The 22739-nt window shown below is 38.3% G+C and overlaps 1 protein-coding gene across 2 annotated transcripts in view; it reads left to right on the top strand.

Moving 5' to 3' along the window:
* Positions 1–21112, top strand: part of pax7b (paired box 7b) — a gene marked incomplete at its 5' end in the record, with an annotated part of 42327 nt that extends 21215 nt beyond the window's left edge. For both annotated transcript variants that reach the window (XM_079479111.1, XM_079479110.1), the window contains 4 exons: positions 2468–2633; positions 2788–2984; positions 17092–17341; positions 19147–21112. In XM_079479111.1, the coding sequence (XP_079335237.1) occupies positions 2468–2633; positions 2788–2984; positions 17092–17341; positions 19147–19262 (729 nt within the window). In that variant the 3' untranslated portion in view covers positions 19263–21112. The remainder of the gene's footprint in view (positions 1–2467; positions 2634–2787; positions 2985–17091; positions 17342–19146) is intronic.
* Positions 21113–22739: the final 1627 nt, after the last annotated feature.

Here is a 22739-nt window from a genome sequence, read left to right as displayed (position 1 = left end):
CAATCAGACAACAGCTCAAAGAAATCTCCTCTCTTAAATGTTTTGCCTAGTGGCTCCATTGAAATTATTCAAACTCTTTTGGAAATACGAAACGAGTCGGCCATCTCGGCCGGGCAGTATGCTTTGTATCTTCTCTCCAGCTGGGAATGAGAAGAGTGGGGAATTAAAAAGAACAGCAGAGAGAAAATCCATGCTCAAGGTGCCTTTGCCACCGAGTCCCAGAATGGAGCATTCAGGAGCCCCTGCTCACAGCAAGCCTCTTATGGGGATTCATTGAGCGGGGCGGCAAACACTCTAGCCTCTAACACTGAGATACGTGCCTTCTAATGCCTCGGGTATGTCTACTACTCGCTAATTCCAGAAGCCACTCTATAAGACACGTGAAGTAATGGGGCTCGTGTCAGCTCGACTTGGGGTTTCTGTGAAGGGTCAATGATACGTTGCGATATTGTTAGAAGAGAAGCTAATGGGGGGTGGTGTGACACCACAATGTGAACTTTTGTTTTAATAACTGTTTATTATTTGCACATATTAATTAATAAAAAAATCTCCTTGGAAAGTAAAAATAAGACATATAAAAAGACATAAAACAACACTGGAACAGAAGCACTTCCGGTTTCAGTTCTTTAACGCTACGCAAACGTTGGAGCAAAATACAACCAACAAAACGTTTTAAACTAAAATGTTAAACAAACCTCTTTAAAACCCAATTATATTTTATGGTCTATAGATCACTGAGGAAGATGTAAACATTGGTCCAGGAGCACTTATGGTTTCATTTCTTTTATTTTTTTTGTTTTTCTGGACCAGCGTTGGATTAGCGTTGCTTACATTTTCCGAAGTGGTCTATAGAAATATTTTAAGTATTCTTTCAAACGCTTTAGGAAAAAACAAATAGCAATACATGAGATTAACTGGAATAACAATGTAGAGCACTAAAATTGTGGAAGGCACCGCTTTTGGAAAATGTGATTGATCTTATGTTGACATCTGCACTACTTTTGATAGCAAACTTTTTTCCTTGTCACATCTGAGCACAGTTTGTGATATGAGGTTCCGTTGAGATTACCCTTAGAACAAATCTGAAAGTCTGTATGGGGAACATTCATGATTATTATTACATTTCTCCCAAGAGAAAAATCAGAAGCAGGCGACTTTTTCCGTAATCTCAGTTCGCTACGATATAAGTCATTTTAGATTTCTGTGATCTGTGAGATTTGTGGTCAGGTTGGGTGTTTATGGTATGCGTGTGCAAGTAGAAAATTGCGGCTAATCATGTGCAGAGCAGTAATTAGTCTCCTGGTGTGTTAATAAGGATAATTATACAGGTCTTAAAGGTGTTTCCTAATCTTTATTAGACTGATGGGAATGATGTTTAAGGAATCTCATAATTGTTGAGTCGGTTCCACGGATGGAACTGTTTTCATCAATTTGGGAATTACCAGTTGAATTAATTAAATATTTTTGACTTAAAAGTTTAATAAATCAAGGCACCACCGTTTGGACATCCTATAAAAAATATAAACAATTGATTTCAATGCATTTATCAAAATATTTTGACTGGTCTCCGTCGTCCTTTTCAAAGATACTATAAATCTGCTTGAGAATTTATGTTGAATGACACTTTTTATCTTTAATTCAGCTCCTCTTGTATACAAAGGTTGAAGGGGAGCCTGGGAGGATAAAGAGGGAAAGAGCGTGTACTCATACAGTATGTCTATGCCAGCCCCTTGATCAATGCCCTGGCTGAAAGCCTCATTCTTGAGGAGCTGTTTAAAAAGGGACGCCCTCTCTTTGTGCTCTGACTCATTGAAGGACCATTGTCAGCCTCTTTCACTTCCACTCACAATGGTGGAGACCATTTGAAAAACAACAGTAGATTAACTGCACTGCCAGTGTATTAAAGTCTGAAGAATGGCCCATCTGAGGCATAGATCAATGTCATTCAGTCCTTTGCATACACAGGGCCAGCGCCTCGGCCCCTGAGAGGTGCAGGTTATTGGCCATGCTCTCCCTTTCAGCCAGTCACATTAGAATAAACTTTGAAAATGTGTCTTAATGTGGCAGGCGCTTTGCTTCTTTTTTGCTAAATCCATTACAATAAATTAAAAGGGTTTTTCAATTGGAAAAAATCTGTAATATATTAAATAGGAACATTCCTTAAAGAATAAAAATGCTTCATCTCTAAGTTTTTAATCTTTTTCAATCATCTTTTTTTATAATCTTTTTAAACATTTAGTGAATTCTTTAAAAAATCTATATATACATAAATATACATTTTATTTTGTATTTCTTTATAATCTTTTCAAATACTTTTTATAATCTGTCTAAACAAATCACGTGAATTCTTTAAAAAATAAACAAAATACTAAGAAACGCTTAATCTTTATTTTTCTTTTGTATTTTTATAATCTTTATAATTTTTTTTACAATCTTTCTAAACATTTGGATTTTTTCTAAATTCCAGGTTTGGTTCAGCAATCGACGAGCCAGGTGGCGTAAACAAGCAGGAGCGAATCAACTGGCAGCGTTTAACCACTTGTTACCTGGAGGATTCCCACCCACAGGCATGCCAACTTTACCAACATACCAGCTTCCAGAGTCCACCTACCCATCAGCAACAATACCACAAGGTAAGTAAACCAGTTATGTCATCACTGTTGTGTTTTATGTGTGAAGATTTCTAATCAGCTCCAATAAATGACACAAGAACATGACTGATTTAAAGCTCCCTTGATGCCTATAAGAGACATTTAGTAATGCAATTAAATGTGTTGTTCATGCCAGATGTTGGCGGCACATTGCATCGTCCACAGCCCTTGCCCCCCTCCACCATGCATCAGGGCGGACTCACCGGCGACAGCAGCTCTGCCTACGGCCTCTCGTCCAACCGCCATGGTTTCTCTAGCTACACCGATACCTTTATGAGCCAATCAGCATCCAGCAATCACATGAACCAAGTGAGCAATGGGCTATCTCCACAGGTCAGTAAGGGTCACTGGCCACAGTGCTTAAAAGCTCTTCTCTATAGCCAAATGTCAAGTAGTCTTTCAAGTGGAATTACGAGATCTCTCTGAAGATAAAGCTGCATATTCTTTGTTCGCTACTGTGCATATTGTGATTAGATGCGTCTCATGTGTACTGAGAAATTGACTTCTTCCCTTTTGTTGGTGAAGTGTTCGTAAGATAATGCATTTTAATTAATAGTCCTTTGTTTCATCCACGCTCCTAATTAAAATAATGATTTAATACTTTGATTCAGAGACAATTACAGCTGGAGTTTAAAACAATAGAGGATATAATAAAGGCTTTTTGGAGACATAGATGTAAAGACCTGCTAGTCCTGTGTGTCAATGAGAAAGGAGAAAGTAATCGCACCAGATGTATGTTTTCTAGAGTTAAATAGACATAAGTCATTTGGTTCAATAAGTATGAACTACCATATATTTAGCCTATTGTTAATTTAATTTTAAGAAACATTTCTTTCATTTGATGATATCAAGTTATGTAGACAGGTTTCATTTATGTGTTTCTAGGAGGGATGTCTCATAGAGAATATTGGTTTATGCGTACAACAAGATTGTTAATATACCGTTCCTTGCCTGCTATTGAGCAATGAAAGCAAAAAAATACAAGGATTGATTCCTAAATGCTAAATAAAAAAAGGACTGCCATTGACTCTCATCATTGGTAAAGAGTCAATTACAAGCAATTATACACCAACAGTGGGCAGTTCTGCCCACCACAACCAAGAAGATCTGACTAACAGGCAGAAAATAAGATTGAAATGGTGCGTAAGGAGTTGAAAATGAAATTCAATACTGCATTTGTCCACAATTACCCTCTTGTTCACACGTTTTATGGCTACTTTCTCCCCCCTCACATAATATTTCTCAAAGCAGATTGGAAACTGGTATTACTCTCTTTCTCGTTTTTTTTTCAAAGAGAGGAAAGAATTAGGGATTCGATGACAAAAAAGAGATTTTCTCTTGTAGCGCAGAGTTGGGGGATAACATAAGCGTTTCTCAGCATGTTTGATTGTTAATCGTAGTGGAGGGGCTTTAAGTACTAATGCTCTCGCTGCAAACCTGCATAAATAACATAGAACATGGTTGTCGTTTATTGGGTTAAAGTGTCTTTTCATATTCTGCTGTAAAAAGGATCAAATGTACAATAACAACTTTTTTATGTTTTATATGATTGTATACGTTTACAATTTCAGTTTATTTCAACTGCATATACTGTATTTGCTGCAGTAGTCTGCTTGCTATTTACATAAAAAGTATATGAACAAAAAATTAAAAAGGATGCTTTTATAGAATTTATAGTTCATTATAAAATAAGTAATAAGATAAAATTTTTTAGCGGCAATAATTTTTTATGGTGGGTTTCGTATTTCACACTAAAATGAAGATGGTTCATCCGACCCCTCCTCAGCCCCCCTAACCTCTCCACCGCAATCCAGCCTCACTCACCCGGTTCCACATGTCACATGTGGCTATTCCATCAGGCCCTTATTGTAGGAAAAATTAATGTTCTCTTTGACAGGAGTATCATAGTTCAACCCCAGCATCACACTGTGCCTCAATGTCCATGAAAGGGCCGCCAGTGCTACGCAAGACAACCCCCCCAATTCTTCTCAGCTACAGGCAGACCTTACAAGCTTGTTTTTGTACATCATGATTTTGTACATCATTCGTCTGATCTACTCGCTTTCTTTTACTTATAATCACCCCCTCCGGTAATTTATTTCAGCTCATTAATTTAATCTTCAATGAAGACAATTCATTCAAATGAATGCAAATGTTTTGTGTGTGCTAAATGATTCTGTATGGATATGTAGAATTTAATTAATTAATTGTTAAATAAACATCTGTGTGGTGCAGAGTTTGTTTGACAGTGTAGTTGCAGAACGGTTCGGTTTCATTTTATCTTTCCTATTGCTCCGATATTAGGGCTATGCGGCAGAATGCACAGAGAGCAATTGTTTGGTTTATTTGCTCGGGAAAACCCACCAGCCATTTTGAAAAGCTCTATAGCCTAAAGTTGTTTGTGTAAAACCTCACTTATTTGTTTCAACAAAATCCCCTTTGACACTGTTTTTAATAGATTTTGCATCGTTTTGTGACACATCTAACTGACAGTTTTAGAATAATCCTTGCTCAGGATTTTCTTTTTGAAACATTTGTGTTCACTTTTAATTTCCTTCAGAACTTTTATTTTTAGTCTTTAAATATTAAGTATCAACCCAGCTTTAAAATCGATCATACCTGCGTAAACCACTGTTAGTCTGTTAGTGAGACAATAGGCAAAAAAATTGATATGCTTTATATTTCTAAAATGTATAATTTGTATTTATTTTTAATAAATGAGTTAAATAATAAGTAAAACTTGCTTATTTACATACTAAAAATTGAAAGTCTCAAGCTGAACTTTTTAACAACCAGACACCAATGGACTTTTTTGTTTGTAATTTTAAAATGTACCCCATGTTCACTTTTTTGTTACATTGTACGAAAAAACTATTATGATTTCCTTCTTTATAAATTGGGACTAATATTTTATCTGTTATTCAGACGTACGACATAAAAAGTATATTTTATATATAAATGACCCTGCTGTACAAGTTGAGAAAAATATGAGCAGCATTTTCACGACATGACATCTAGTATGCTGATATTCAGATGCACTTTTAAAAACATGCATTGTGTCGATGGACTGCTTTATGGCCATTACCGAGTGTAGAAAGACCTGTGGGTTATAGTGAATTCTGCTGCAATGGCAGCTCGCCAGAATGAAATCCAACCCTGCTGGGTTCACAACACCAACAGGTGCACACCCTCACAAGCAGAGCGCTTTCTCACTGCACCTCTGGAAAACACATTAAACTGCACTGCAGCTCAGTGTGGATAAAAATTACGCAATGCCAGACCTAATCCCATTAAACCCACTTTTGGACCGGGTCAGAGCCATAAAGGGATTTCTATGGCCTTGACTGCATGTCTTTTCTATGTTTCATCTTCTGGTGGACATTGAGACCGGTCCAAACATTGGACACATGTAGAAAGAATGGAGGGGGTTAATAACGCTGTAGGCTGCTTCTATACAATCACTCCTGCTTGTGCAGCAGATGCTTTGTGTCTGACATGTGCATTTTTTTGTAGTTGTCGTAATCAGAGAGGAAAACAATCCACAGCCGTTTTTAATGAACAGGTTTTACTGAAACCAACTATTCAGTAGAATCAATGAAGCTTTTTGTTGTGGGCCCCTTAGCAACAACACCAGGCCTGAAGGCATTGGAGTCAGCTAGCAAAAAAAAACTAAGTGTGCCAGTATTAATGAGCATTACATCAATTCTCTCTGCAGTATTATTGCATTAGTCTGTGTCAAGTGATAACTGGGGCACAGTATTGTCCACATATTGTTAACAATATTAACAAATTAAAATTATGTTATTTTAGTAATTTATCTTTATTCTTTTAGACAGAAAATGATTTTTATGACAATAAATGGGAGTCCTTCTAAATGTAAAATGACTGAAATTGTTTGAGTACATTAAAATTATTTTGTTGTTATTACATTAGTCTACTGATTTTCAGATATTTAATTGTATTCATTAAATTAAATCAAATGAAAAATTAAATTACTTTAAGTAATTGTTTTCAAATTTCACATGAATATCATTAAAAGTTTAGTTTTTTATATTTTGAAATAAATATTTTAAAACCCCAATATTATTAAACATACAAAAGTATTTGTATCATTTCTTATAATACGATAAATATATATTATTTATTACTTTTGTAATAAACGAAATAATTCATTCACATAAATAAACAATACTCCAAAATATATCCATAATTTAATATTTAAAACATACATTTTCATAAAAATCAATGCAAAATTGTCACGCAAAAAAACAACTAAATAGCTTAATAGAACATACTTGTACAATTTAAGAACACACTTGTACAAACACAACCATAAACTTGTAATAGGGTTGAAAAGGAAAAAGGAATATTGTTTTGTAATATTAAATGTCGTTTTTTTGCCCCTCCATTGCACTTGGAAGATTTGTGTTTTGGAATGAAGGACTCTGGCTAGCATTTGATGTAAGGAAGGGAGAGCGAATAGGCTGGGTTTCAGCACTGGGGGATCAGAGGCAGAGCGGCGCCTACCAACACTTCCTTTGATCCGTATCCCCAGGCCTCCCTGCCTGAGCCACGCGCACAACTCAGTCCTCACCAGTGATTCCTGACAACTGTCTGCTAGAGATAAGGGATGGGGACTCCAACCTCTCTCCTCTCTTCCATTACCACAACAGCCACTTTAAACTGGATGAATTATATTTAAGACGCCTGCACAGGGGTTGCCAAAAAAGACAAATTTATATGAGAAAGAGAGTGAGGGGGAGAGAGAGAGAGAGGTTGGGGGAAAAAGATTGAATTTTGGTTCTCTCCTTTTCACTTATTTTCTGAAGGAAGACATTGTGCACCTGAATATCAATGAATCTGTGTGTCGTTTCTGCTATTATTAAACCTGCGGTATTAAGCCGCTCGCCGGGCACGATTTCAGCTGGCACGAGTCTCCATTTACCAATCAAAAGACAAAATAAATGCTTATTTACATCACCCCGTACTCCGAGTGCAGAGGAGAAATACTTGTTAATTAGAACCCGTCTTAAATACAGATGCTGTTTCAATTTGGCAAGAGTTAAAAAGTAAGAGGCTTTCAAAAAAGACCTGCTCAGAAGCTGCCTAGAAAATCAGGGGAATTTAAATCATATCCACTGGCAGAATGTTTTCTGCATTCATTTATTTAGTTTCTCTTCATATCTTTTTTCTGTAGTGCAGACTGAGTGAAATTGGAGTCTTACGTGTATGTGTGTGTTGATAAAAATGTTTCTCAGGTCACAGATGTGTAAAATTAACATGTAGTGTCTCCTGCTGGCATGCTGCTGCTGTAAATTACTTTTTAGTTTAAGGATTTAATTATTCTTAAATGAACAGTATATACAGTATTTCAAATTTTAAGCAAGGACGTTTGTTTATTTAATGTATGGCTTTTCTTCATTAACATCATCTCTGATCTCATTTAAACAATTTCAACTCTTTCCTCTTTTTACACAGAGCAGGATCTTTGTTAAAAAATTTCAAAGAGTGCACTGATGCTATTAGATAAATACAAATATGAGGGAAAGTGATTTACATTTATCTCATTGAAGCAGCCAATGTTAGATTAATTTAATACCGCTAGATGAGGATTTATAGTAAGGGCGGGCTGAGACTGATACACACGTTGCATTGTGGGTTCAAGGCAGTATTTGAGGAATGTGTTCTTGAAAAAATCCATAACATGGATCTAATAATTCTTTAAACTCATTTGCTTGTGAATAGTAAAATTCTCAAACGTCTAATTATATAAAGGGCATAGCCTACTGTAAATAAAATGTAAAGTATTATTTTACTTGACGCATTCATGTAGTCTGATATTTGGTTTGTTTTTATTTAGAGCGTTTCCGTTACACGCAAATCAGCACTGGGCATTTGTCAATAAAAATACTTGTACACCTCACATATAAACAAAGTTTCACTTATATAGGTTAAATCCACAAAGGTAGATTTTCTGACACCTTGAACAGGTGCAGTCTCATGTGAGCTCACATCCTGCCATTTCTTACTATCTTATGTATTTGAAGAACGGATTGTTGTACACAATGCCACTCGGCTGTGACAGTGCAAACTTAAGTGTGCAGTGAGAGAGTATGCAGAATTATTGGGTATGAACAGAGAAAAGGTTTTCCAACTATTATTAACCTGCCCAAAACAGGAAAAGTTGGGGGGTCGGCCTCTTGCACATGCTTCCCGTTAGTTCCAGATGCCAATCTGACAGGTGTGAAGTTATGATTAATACTACAGCCTAGCAAAAGTACCACTCGCAGTGCCTGCCCACTCTCTGCAGTTATCATAAATGTTTGACTTTTCTGAGCTTGTCTCAATGTTTTGGATTTTGTATGTAAAGTTAAAACTTCAACAGTTGCTGTGATGCGGTTTTACAGCATCTTGTAGGCTATTGCTTCGTCTTTTCCTTCTGTCTCTGACTCTTTCCCCACCCCCATCCGTGGTGCTCGTGTCCCCAGCTGGTTGATGCTAACTGGCGCACACTTTCCTCTCAGACTCCAGCTGAGAGCTATTTCACTATTTATTTACATGTAATTATCCCTATGAGGTGCAGATATTAACAGTGTCAAGAACAATTTGACTTGACATTCCTCACCAGACCCGCGTCCCACTGTTTTTAGCAAACAAACACCCCCGCTTCCCCTTCACCCGCTGCCTCCGCCAACTCTCACATCCACCTTGCATTATTTTTGGATGCGGCGGCTGCTGCCGAGCTGCTCCTCGTGAAATCATTCAAAGCAGACGTTTAATTTGGCAGAAGAGAAGGCAGCGTGAAAAGAGCTGCTGGTGGGATGAGAGGTCAGAGGGGGATGTTTTTGCAATGTGACTGAATCCATCTCACACATCCGCAGACATTGAATAAAATAATCAGATTGCACCTCACAGTTTTTTCCTCTGTGAGACCGATATGAACATTAACCTTTGGTTAGCTCGAGTCCTTGTAACACTTTGGCACATTTAGCGTTCATGAAAAAACTTTCTAACGCTGCTTGTTTTTCGCTGCCGCAAATCCTTGAGAATTTTGGGTAGATGACTCAATTTGTTTAATGCAAATTAAAATATATAAATTATAATTTTATATTTTATGAAACATATTTTGATTGTTATGTTTTATATTTTTCCAACATATACATGTGTTTATAAATAAAATGAATATACACAGTAAACAGACATATATTCATACATATATACACACAAACTTTTATTTTGGATGCGATTAGTCGCCATTAATTGTTTAACAGCCTTAAATATGTGTAGTTGACAAATAAACCGTAAATGTGTCCTATGGTGTGACAGCAATACTTCAGAAAGCCAACTGTTAATAATATATTGTTTTATATTATTAATATAAATAGCAAGATAGATTTATACGTTAAGTGATCAATGTGTCACATTTTAAGGTCACCACAATACTGACATCTGTTAACTCACATTAACATTAATATTACGTTTCCGTGTAATATTCTTTGTTTCCTGTGTTCTAGCTTCTGTTCTTAATATGTCATCTTTCATATTAGCATGTTGATTCCCATCATTCACAGTTCAGAGTTTGCTGTCAAAGCCTTGGGTTGCTACACAGGGTTGAAAGAGCCATATGCATGATATTTCCTACAGCGAACATGTTGCGGAAAGCGACAGCTTGTCTGGTTGCAAGCTAATCGCTCTCATCTGGGCCCAGCTTGTCAATGCCCACTTTCTGTCACTGTCAATCACATGCCTAATTTGAAACAATTAAAGTCTCCCCGAACAGACAGACTGTGCCATTCCTTCTCACAGCCATCCCCTCCCCGCTCGCCAGCACACCCTCCTCATTTTTGGCGGCCTCTTCTTTTCACTTTCAATTAATGTGCTGTGGCCAATTAACGCAGTGACACAGAGCCAGCAGAGGAAATCATCTTTGTCATCTGCTCTCTGCCACTAGGGGAGGAGGGCAAGAGAGAGAGATCATTGCTGTAAATAGATGGGACTTGTAATTATCCACCTTTAGTTCCAGCTGTAATTGATTTTATGCAATAGTATTTCTTTAAAAAAAGTTATATTTGTCTGTGGGATGGTGTTTTAGTCTGCTCACCTTGACCCAAACGTTATGATGTAATTATGTGTTTCCAAAATACACCATAATTCAAGCTAAATTATGATAATAATAAATAATTATATAACAGCAATAATAATTTTTTAACAATGCAGTAATTGAACATAAACATAAATAAACATAAATATTGACAAAATGACTTTAAACCCAGTTGAAATTCAGTTTGATACTGATGGCATAACAAAATCATCTTTCATTTCTGATCTACTCAGCATTGAGTCACAATGTTGTTGTTATATTGCCTAAATCCTGGTGGAATTGCATCACAAACATCATGGCGTTCCGAAGGCACTAAAATGTCCATATTCCTTTTTATGTTCACAATCTTGTGCCTTGACATTGTTTGCTGGCAGATTCTGGGATTGGGGGTGTCTTTTGAGGATTATGACTCATTGAAAAGCAACTTCCTGACAAAGAATGTCAGCGTTTCTTTAATTACAGCCGCGTTGCATCAGATTTTGGCCTTGAAATGTGATGCCAAAGTCTGTGACTGGTTTTATACTCGTGTCACTCAAAAGAACACTGTGCTCCGTTTCCTAATCCTCAAATCCAATATCATTTGGAAGCGGTGTCTTTTTTTATGTGTGTAATTTATTCATACTGCATCCACCCCCCGTAAACCATCTTGTTTACTTCAGCTGATTTTCTATATATAAGTTTGATATGAATTCTGGAGATCTAACCATTTGTGGTGTAGATATGACATCAACCATTGTCATTCCCTGCGCAGGTGACATTTTCACATTATTCAGGCATCTGTTTGTCTAAATTTCAGTGTAAAAAGAGCTGGTGTCCTACACTCTGGCAAATCCAGACTTGGACCGATTAAGCTGTGTGTGTTTGTTTGAGAACGAGAGAGATTGTGTATGTGTTTGAAGCTGCTGGGCTGAGTTATAGCCTGCCCAAAGACCCACACAAGAGTCTCCACCCACATTTATCATATTGCTCTCTCTCTCTCTCTCTCTCTCTCTCTCTCTCTCTCAGATTCTGGGCTATATTTTCAGATTCTGAGAGTCTGTTTTGTTATCATTATTGTTATTATACTGCAGCTCTGAGTCTCACCTAACCCCACAGTAAAACTCATGTTAGTAAAATCAGCTTAATTTCAACGTTCAGTTATCAATCTTTGGCATGTAAAATAAGTGAAATCCCATTTTGTTAGAAACCCCAGCTCAAATTTTCTCTATAGATGTGTATTGTGATTTGCATTGTCTTTTTCTATGGATCTGTTTAGTTACAGTTCGAATAATATTTTAGCCTCTCTGTTTTCCCATTTAAAGAGAGACAAGGAGGGAGAGCGAGAGAGATCATTGTCATTACATTTTAGTTTTGTTCCAGCTAAGCATGAGCTTGGTTCCATTTCGGCAAAAAATCCCAACAAAGACCCAAGTCGCGTCAAACATTCAAGCAGACAAAAAATATAATTTGACAGTTCAGGAAATTATGGCGGTGAGAAAAGCCTCCTCTTTTCATTGCCTGTGCGCTGTTTGTTTATCTAAAAGGATGCACATTGTATCAATTTCCAGTTTTACATTCACACCGCTGCGGGCTAGAGGCCTCTGAAGTTGAGAGAATTAATTACTTTATATTCTTATTTATAAAGTTATCTATCAGTCGAGAGCGAGAGAAAAAGCGAGAGTAGAGAATTGCCTGGAGCTATGTCCTTTAAACTGGATCCTGCCTGGCATTATCTGCTCTTGCAGCTCTCACACAGACCGACACCATATGAAAGCATAGCTACTGGGGGGAAGCTTCACAGAACGAAAGCGTAAGAGAAACGGACTGAGCAAGACAGAAAGAGGAAATGGTGTGTGTGGGGGGGACTTTGAAAGGGCTCAAGAAAGTTAAGTGTGTCTCAGCTGGTTATTGTGGTGTGTGTGTTGGGGGATGATTTGTCCTCTGGTGTTTGTGGACCTGGAGGGTCGTACTGCCCGGGGATGTTGTTTGTCAGACTGGATGATTGGCAAACATTCTGGTTTCTTCCAACCAGCCGTATCAGATACAAAAAAGGTTAGACATGTGGAAAGAATATTGATTTTTACTTAGCAATGGTAGTATGGCGGGAAATTATAGATTACAACTTTCTGGCTGGGTTGTCGATCCACTTACTCCCATGTCTTCATGGCTCAGTTGTTACCTCAGGCAAGGTTAAATAAGTTCCTTGTTTTACTCTTGAATCTCAAAACCTATATACACCCTTTCAACTGACCCTTTAATTTGTATTATTATTTTACTGTGTAATAATTGTATTAAAGAAACGATTGTTGAATTTGTTTCTTTTGATTGTTATCAGAAATAATCTACAGGCGCTCTATTGTTTGTGAATGTGTACCAGGAAATCAGGTGGGATCACAAAAGTGCGCATGCACAGTAACGTTTGTTTATGCTGTTAAAATGAAACCATCTATATGACTCTTTGGTGAAACACAAAAGAAGATTTTTGAGAAATGATATAGTGGTTCGAGTTCATACAATAAAAGTCAATGGGAGGCAATGTTGGGACATGAGGGTTTGTTAATGATGACAGAAATTTCATTTTGGAGGGAGCTGTCCCTTTAATTTACAAAGCAATATGAATTTCTGGATTAAAACGTGGCCATCAATGAAGTCCTCTCTAAAACAGATCCAGATTTTGGCCCCTCTGTTTTGGTGGTTATCCCACTGTGAGTGCAGTAACCCATGTAAAGAGTTCACAGGCAGCCCTGCTGTTTGTTAGTGTTTGTGTTGTGGCTCTTTGTGTGCTTTAAGTTAAATGTCCTAATTACGGTTGGCTGGGAGATGTGGTTTAAAGCAGACCTCTCTACGTGGTGTGCTTTACAGCAAGAGGATTGAGCTGACAAAAGCTTCACCATGTGCTGCCTCTCTCGATAAAAGTGAGGCTGTTTCTCTCGCCGTGCAGGAATATTCTCTGTTTGCCCCTTTAATTGATGTCAATAAGGTTATGCTAAATTTGAAGATTTTAATAATTTGCACTCCGGCACAATAATGGTATCACCCGGGCTACAGGATGCTTAAACCTGGGGCTGAATGGAGGTGTCAGGCACCCGGCCCCCGCCCACCTCTTTGCCCATATTCTGGACTGACACCCCTTGTGTTTGCGTTCCCCGCTCATCTGATTGAAAGCCCACTCCTGCAGAGATGCTGAACTTACATAGGCTCAAGCTTCAGTATTAACTCAAATTATTACATATTACAGTGAAACATCAGTATGTGGGAATATGGAGGATTATGGAATGGTATGACTTCATTGCAATTCTATTTGTAGTTAAAAGGGACTGAAATAAAACTTTAAATGGTAAGGTTATGAAACATATAAAAACTTAGTTTTTATAAACGTGACCTTACAACGAATTTTTTTCTGTTAAGCACAAAATCTATTTTTTTGCATTGTTATGGATTGACTTTATTTCCTTTTGGAGCGTAATAAAGTAAAAAAACAACATACATGTTTGCAACCTGTGAAAAAATAACAAACATCTCGATTCTACTTCTTCTCTAAAGGTCTAGTGTTTGAAATTTAGCTGCATCTAGTGGTGAGGTTGCGAATTGCAACCAATGGCTCTTCCACCACTCCCCTCTCCCTTTCGAAGGAGTACGGCTGCTAAGTTGTCGTCACGTTTTAAAGGTTTTACGAAACACGCTCTGTAGAGCAATTTGTCTGTTTAGTGCTAGTGTAGAAACAACATGGTGAATTCCATGTAAGGGAAGGTGTTTGTAGAAAGATATTGCTAATGTAAAGGTAATAAAAACATAACGCTTCATTATGTAAGGTCTTTATACATCTCTGAAGACATAGTTATATATATTACATTGCATTTCTGTCAAAAGATGCTCCTTTAAACATTTTAAAATACAACAAACCAAGATTACTCTGCATATCACACATTCAACACAATAGTGCTGTATGCTAAGAGAGGCGTTTAATTTAACCGCAAGAGCTGCATATAATCAGACCTCGATTAAGCGCCTGTGAAGACCGTCTCTTCTCCAGCTGCCCATTCAGCCCCCTGTCGGGCGGGCGCTTTGCCCCTGACCCAGCGCCCCGTGTCCAGGGTCATACACTAGCGCTCAGCAGCGTGACAGCCCGACGTGCGCTGGCCCATTAATTAACACATTTCCCTCTCTCTCTCTCTCTCTCTCTCTCCACCACCTTCATCACAGGAAGTCTGTTTCCCCCGTTTATATCAAATATCACATGAAGGAGAGGGACTTTCCGCACTCGTGTAGTCGAACATGCTCGGTTTCAAGTGCCCTTTTATGTATTTAATATGTTTCAAGTGCTGTTCATTTTCCTGGAAACATCAGGAAGAGATTGTTAGTCAAAATTCACTTATCTGTTTAACCCACGAATCAGAGTGGAGAGTGATTTATTTCACGACACCCTGTTGACCATTCTGAAGTCTTCTGTTAACTGCCGGCTTGTGTCAGACTTCAACAAATAGCCCATGGATGTTGTTTGAATGATGCATGTGGGCTTGATTTTGCTCACAGCAGCTATCTGAAGGACTAATTGGTTTAGCAGGTTGGGTCCTGAGACGGCCAAAGGGCAGCGGGGCGTAGAGAGCCACAACGTGAACCTGATGTTCAGAAGGATGCTTTGTTTCTGTCTGCGGATGGACAACATGTGGCAGGCAGAGCAACATCTACTACCAGCGTCTCTGTACATCTGTACATCCTCTTCGGTGTCTTTAAATCAGCTTCAAATAGTTTTGAATGACCCTAATGTTAACCTATCACACACAAACAATGGTTCAACTTGTCTTTCTTAGTAGAGGTCAGTGTTTGTTTTCAATAGTTTTCTAAATATTACTATCATCTCAGCATTGTTTAGTTTTCTGGGGTATAGCCATTTTAACTGACATCTCTTGAGCTTAAAAGCGCAGGGAAAACATGGCTGAGTAATAATAATAAAATTCGACAAACTTTAAAATGGTTTCTTTAAAATGAGTAATACGATTTTAAAGCGAAAATAAAGGACCATTGGTATTTTGGCACAAATTTATAAAGTAGTATGGCTAAAACTAATAAAAAATGTTTGGCCTATACGTGTTACTCCTCATGCATTTGCAAAATTACCAGTTTTCTAATTTAGTCAATATTTATGTCAATAATTTGCACACACACTGTAGTAACCTATGTAGTAATTTTTGTATTTTGAAGGGGTGTAATGATACACTCCTTAAAGGGACAGTTCAACCAAAAATGAAAAATGAATATTTTTGGAAGAATGCTTGTAACCAAACAGTTCTTAGCCCCCATTGACTACCATGGTTTAGAAAATTACAATGGTAATCAAAATTATGACACAAAATTAAAATTAAGAAAGGAATTAGAAAGGTAAAGACTAAAAAAAATGTACTAGGCACTAAAGATTTAACAAATATATACTGTATGTTGCTGCAGGTCAATCGATATATTTCTAAAACATTTTAAGAATCACAATATACTGTTACACCCATAAAAATTGATTTATTGTTGTACCATAAACAAGTTTTGTAGTGTGTTGAGTCGACACTTGATGTCAAATACTGCATAAAGAAAGGACAGACCTTGTAGATTGCCTGATCTCCCGATCTCTGGGGGCATCTAAAATGAACGTTTATTATTTAAATCATTCATGAGGCCTGAGACTGTGGGATGGCTGAAGGCTCCGGAATAAATTCTCCCTGGGAGCTTGTTATTAGAACAGCCTCAGGACTACACCCCCGCCCAACCGCCACAAGGCCCCATGTTGGTCCCCTTAGATTTTTACATCAACGGAAAAATCCAGCTTTTTATTGATATATGGGTTGTTAGGATAGGACAATATCTGGGAGAGATACAACAGTGAAAAACTATGGAATCAAAGGGTGCAAAAAAATCTAAATATTGAGAAAATTGCCTTTGAAGTTGTTAATCAGAGGCACTGTAGCAGGCCATCCACCAACAAAAATAAAGTTTTTATATACTGTATTTCGAGTTGAAAATTTACAAAATATCATATATAACGGAACATGATCTTTTACTTAATATCCTAATGATGTTGAGCATATAAGAAAATTCAATAATTTTGACACACACAGTGTATTTTTGGCTTTTACTAAAAATGTTCCCATGCTACTTAAGACTGGTTTCGTGATCCAGGGTCACATATAGTCTGACATTGTATATATAATGCTAAACGTTCCCTCGGGTTGCCAAGATGCTTAACCCCTATCAGGGTTGATGCCTTGAACTTTTTGATCACCATGAATTGTGTTATGCCTGATTAACATGAGGGTAAAAAGCCTGCTGAAGTATTTTCCATGTCTTGACTCACACCATTTCTTTATCCACCAGGTGATGAGCATCCTCAGCAACCCCAGTGCCGTGGCTCCCCAACACCAGCATGAGTTCTCCATCTCCCCCCTGCACAGCAGCCTCGAGGCCTCAAACCCCATCTCGGCAAGCTGCAGCCAGCGCACCGAGCCCATCAAGACTGCCGATAGCCTTGCTTCCTCCCAGTCTTACTGCCACCCCACGTACAGCACCACCAGCTACAGCGTCGACCCCGTCACTGCGGGCTACCAATACAGTCAATATGGCCAGAGTAAGTGTCTCGACATTAGAAACTAAATGGCTTAACATATTATTATATACCCTACCTGTCTACTGTTTCTTTGAAATTGGGCTTAAGGGCGCGCTTTGTGCTCACGTTTGAGTGTTTGCTGTGACCGTGAGTGTCAGAGAGCAGATTCCTTTCGCAAACGGAAGGAAAAGAGTCAGTCTTAGTGGGATTTATGAAGAAAACATGTCTGACAGGAGAGAGGTTAAATGAGCTGTGATTTACTCTCTCTGCTAGCTGTCAACGGTAACGTCTCCAATACAGACAGTTAGCCCACCCACAGGTGCACGGCTGCTACCGTACATGCCACCAGTCCCTGACAGTTACCTTTCTGATGTTGCTTACAGACGCTAACGCACGGCACTTACTGTCACACTGACAGATGTCTGGCACCGTCCGCAAACCTTCGCTCTGCTCCACCCCAACACTTCTGCTAATGAAGAATAAAGGAAGGAGAGGTTCAAATAACACCTCCTCAGTCGAAATAATCAAAGGGCCCCAGACCAAAAAAACATCAGAGACTCATGACATGCCAACAGCTAATGCCAGCACGCTAATGCTCTCGTTCAGAAGCCTTTTTCATTTCCATTAATCACAGACGTCTCTGTCGTGAGCTTCAAATGATACGTTTTGTCATCATTGTTGACGTTTTGATCGAATGATCATTATGTTTAACGCTTGTTGGAAAAGGAGCGGCGCTAGGTGCGACGCTAACGCAAAAAAACGCAACGAAAACTCAATCCTGTCAGTTTCAAAATGCTAAGCCCTCAGGTTTAACCTCCCGCTTGGCTGTTTCCCTCTTTCATTTCTTCATTTTGGGTTTGAGAAAGGGGGTTGGATATTTTTATGCAAATAATTACCTGAAGGTTACAGCTAGCCCGGTGCTAACTTAATAAGTTACCCAATTCCAGTTTGACTCAAGGAAAAACAGCAAGTGAGGCCTGGGTTGCTTTACTGTTTGAAAAGGAAAGTGGCTTGAGGGGTTAATTCGAACTTCCCCGGTTTTCGCCCCTGCACGCACCGCTTCCATCCTGTCCTTGGTTTGTCCTCACAATTCACTCGTCTTTTTCCACCAATCGAATGTCTCTAATGTATTTCGCTTATGTATTTAAATTGAAACCGTGTGAGATGCGAGGCGGATCAATGAAGAGGTCCCGGGTTGCGGGCGAGACTCGGGGCGCCCTCTGACCCTGGATTAGCCCGCAGGATAGAGCCGACACGTGCTCCTGATAAAGATCTCCCAGCAAACCAGACTCCAGATCAATGCAAGGAGAGCTGTGCCCTCAGGTGCTGTGTTAGTCACACCGTTTTGTGTGCTACACCGATCTGGTGGGAATCTCTCCACTTCTTCCACCATCCCTTTCCTTCTATATTGCATCTTGTGCAGCCATACAGATGCATATCTCAATCGACAGTAACAGTTTTTCACAAGCGTAGAAAATTTTGAGGACTCATTATCTAAATCTACTCAGCACAGCTGGAAAAGTTTCAGATGAACAGTTTTTACCTGCAAAAGATGATGATTGAATGGAACTTGTGTTGTTTATAACGGGAAGGACATGCATGAACAGGGTTGACAAACATAAATAAACTTAGGTAAACCAACTACTGTATGTCCAGTGTAAGTGACCGTGGGGAACAGGTGATCTATTTTAACACTGTCCCATGTTTTCATCACAGATCTCATCACTTCTACATTGAAACTAATCCCAAATGAAACCCAAATGAATTTTCTTATACATCTGTTTTATATCTCTGAGAGATTAATTTGCTTTTGTTTCTGTGTGCAGCTGCAGTGGATTATCTGGCTAAAAATGTGAGCTTGTCCACGCAGAGAAGGATGAAGCTGGGGGAGCACTCGGCTGTGCTCGGATTGCTACAGGTGGAGACGGGACAGGCATATTGATGAATCTGCACATCCATTTATTTCACCAGCATCCCGCCATTTTCCGCAGTGCCCACGTGAGGCCAATTCGACGGGCATGGGAGACTATACTATGGCTGCGTGAACACAAAAGCCATTCCAAAAGAAAAACGGACGCTAATGTGCCGCATCTGCTTATATGCCCTGTTTTCGCTCTCTTTCACAACAAAGAGACCCTTTGAGGTTCTTTTGAGGACAAAGGCAAAGGAAAAAACCCTGACCATCTTCCTCCAATTTTAGCACACATAAGCAACAGTTCCATTGCCACTTGCCCATTCCAAACTGTTTGGACCATGTTGTTTATAAGACTCAAAATGATGGTGTCATATTATAATGTGGTTGTTCCTATTGCAGTTACATTTACTATTGTAATTACTCTTTGCTTACATGTTTCATTTCAATTTTGCTTAGTTCATGTTTTTATTGTAACAACAAGGCTTGCTTTGTAACATTACACTTCTGATGGAGATGCGCAGAGATACAGTGCTTATAATTTGTTAATCTTAATCCTAAACCTCACATTCCAAAAGACTTGTGTCACTGGGTCCTGTTGATAAAACCTTGACCCTCCCTGTGTGGGTGTATTATCACTGTTATGCTTTTAGTTTTCCTAAAAATATACATTATCCTGAAATATGATGACCAAATCGCAATCATTCACATTCTTGTAATTTTGCAATGAAAACGTACAGATGAACACAGATACATTATTCTCTGTGGCCGCAATAATTGCCATTGATCTCTCTAATGACATGAAAACTTCAAGAGACCTTACAGGCAAATTACATTTTTGCCCGTAATGGAATTTTAGGGATTTCCAGTATGCTATTGTGCCATTTATAGCAAGTGTAGGAATGAAAAACTTCAACAAACATTCAAATATCAGCCACTGAAAAGCTAGCTCAAACACAAATCACAAACTTCTGTAAAGTAAAAATTGGTAGCACTTTTCGTTGATGAGGAATTTAATTTATGTCGCTGTAAAGTAGTAACGTGAATTCAAATGTAAAATGAGAATCGGGTGTTTTTGGATCAACCGTTTGCAAAGACCATGGGTTCATGGGACTCGATGTCTTAAGGTATTTCCCATTACTGTATTACATTTCAAAAAGTATGATGTTCCCTAATGTTGTCTTAAGAAAGTTTTATTTGTGGCAGCTTTTAAAAATTAGTGTGAGACCGTAAAAATGTAACGTTATTCAAAAACATAAAATTGAGGGATGGAGATAATTCATTCATTCTGTTTAAATGTATTGTTTGCCACCCTGACTCCTTTTCTACTTTATCTCCTCTATTGTTCTTAACCTCAGAGTTGGGGTTGACATTTTTGTGACCAAGATGAACTGAAAGTAAAACTGTGATTGAACCGAATGCTCTATCGACACTGGATATACCCTGTGATGCCATATACATTCAGGACAATTGCTGAAACATAACGCAGCCCTGTGCCAACAAAACACAGAGGACGTCTCCATTTTAACACTTCCGACATTTTGTAGTAGATAAAAAAGACAATGTAAAAAATTATTAAAAAATGATGTAAAAAAGTATGTTTTTAGTGTGTAGCACTAAAATCTGACGGGGTACAACAACTTTTCCAAATATCTTGCCAACCTCAGTTGCTCTTTATTCTTTCATCGTTTACTTTTTTTGCATATGTAATTTCCTTTGATATATTTTCGTTCAGCATGTGTGTATATTATCATGGAATAATTTATTCAGCTCTATGAAATACTAGCGTAGTGGGAACTTGTATTGGCATTTACTACCTTCAGCCTGTTGGTGTCTTTTCTGTAGCACTGGCATATCTGTTATGGATTAAAGCTCAAAAACTGGAGAAATAAACAAAATTGCCTTCTTTCTCTCGCTACACCCTCATTTATGTTTATTTGAAAGTTAAGATAAATCGCGTCAGCATGTGGATCATCCACTAATCCCATGACGATTATTTAGTTTTTTCAAGGCATATGTTAAAAGCATGCCTTTTTATTTATAAACATGCAAGCGATAAATAGATCACTCCGTGATGAAATATGTCCAGAAGTATCATGTTGTCTTGCTTTACCACCTACAGTATAGTTCTTAATTCGCACAGCTCCGTTACACGCTTTTAATCTTAAATATTTATATTCAATACTGCTTAAAACATAAAAATCTATTGACATTTACAACATACAGTCTTTGCATTGCTTTGATGTCGCTGTCAACTATAATCATGATTTAATCCCAATCTTAACAATGCAGTATTTTTATAGCCCCTTTGAAGTCAAGAACATCATGACAGCTGTGGTGATTTAAGATACTAAAAATATCAGTTTCAAGTAATTGAGTTGCACTGGAATTGAATAGTGACGAGTTACAGACAGGCAGTGCCACAACAGAGACCCTCAGAGCACTGCGTTCACAAAAGGCTTGTGTGATCCGCAGGGCCCCGGGGCCATTTATTGCACTTCTCTCTATGGGGGCACAGTCTGGGCACTGAATACTATCCAATGTACAGTATAATGGCATTAAAGAGCCGTGATAAGGAAGATGCGGGCGTGTGGCGCTGCTCTATTCAGAACGGGCACCTCTCTGATGATGGATTACATACACTCAGTCTGTAGTTTTTCCTGTTTATTACAGTATGAACTTCATAGGAATATTAATGCAAACAAGAGTGTGGCCATCTGGGTCCGTTTAACAGATGCACACAGTTAGGAAATGTTTCTGGAATGTGATTTTGCGCTCAGGAATCCCGCTTTATGATTCAGCTGTCTTAAATGGAGTATGATGTCATCAAATAACATTTCAGATATTGGCTATGTTACTATTAGGGGGAACAGCTGTTTTGGCTGATTTGAAAACAGTCAAACTTGCTTTTTGTATGATTTGAAAAGAGCCACAATGGTTATGAGTTATTTGGCCTTCATATGCTTTATCGGCTTTGGTTAGAGCGTTGGGCTTGTGATCAGAAGGTTGCTGGTTCGAATCTCAGTGTCAGCAGGTCATGACTGAAGTGCCCTTGAGCAAGGCACCTTACCAATGATTGCTCTGCAGTAATGTGCCACTGTAAAAAACTATTTGTAAGTCGCTTTGGATAAAAGCGTCTGCCAAATGAATACATGTAAGTGAAAAATCGGTGACAGTGAAAGCCCCAAAACGCGATAAAAAGAGGAAAATTTTGTGATTCAATCGAAATGACTGTCAGAATGTGGCATATCTATGCAGACATGTCCGGTTGTTTCCATGCAACTAGTAAGAAACATTGATAAAAAACCTCCGTTATTTTACATATTTGCACTGTTGTTCTTGTCATTTTAAAGATGTATTTTACCAAATGCCATTGTTTGATACTGTTATTTTCAGTGTTTCCTTTTTACCTAAAAAGGTCGAGCTGTAATACATCAGTGATCTATTGGTCACACACTTTCATGTGAAACCAATTCGCAAGTCGAGTTCACCAAATTTGACCCAAGG

This window comes from Barbatula barbatula, assembly GCF_947034865.1.
Source record: "Barbatula barbatula genome assembly, chromosome: 17".
NCBI classification, from domain to species: domain Eukaryota; kingdom Metazoa; phylum Chordata; class Actinopteri; order Cypriniformes; family Nemacheilidae; genus Barbatula; species Barbatula barbatula.
This window is presented reverse-complemented; position numbering and strand designations above follow the sequence as displayed.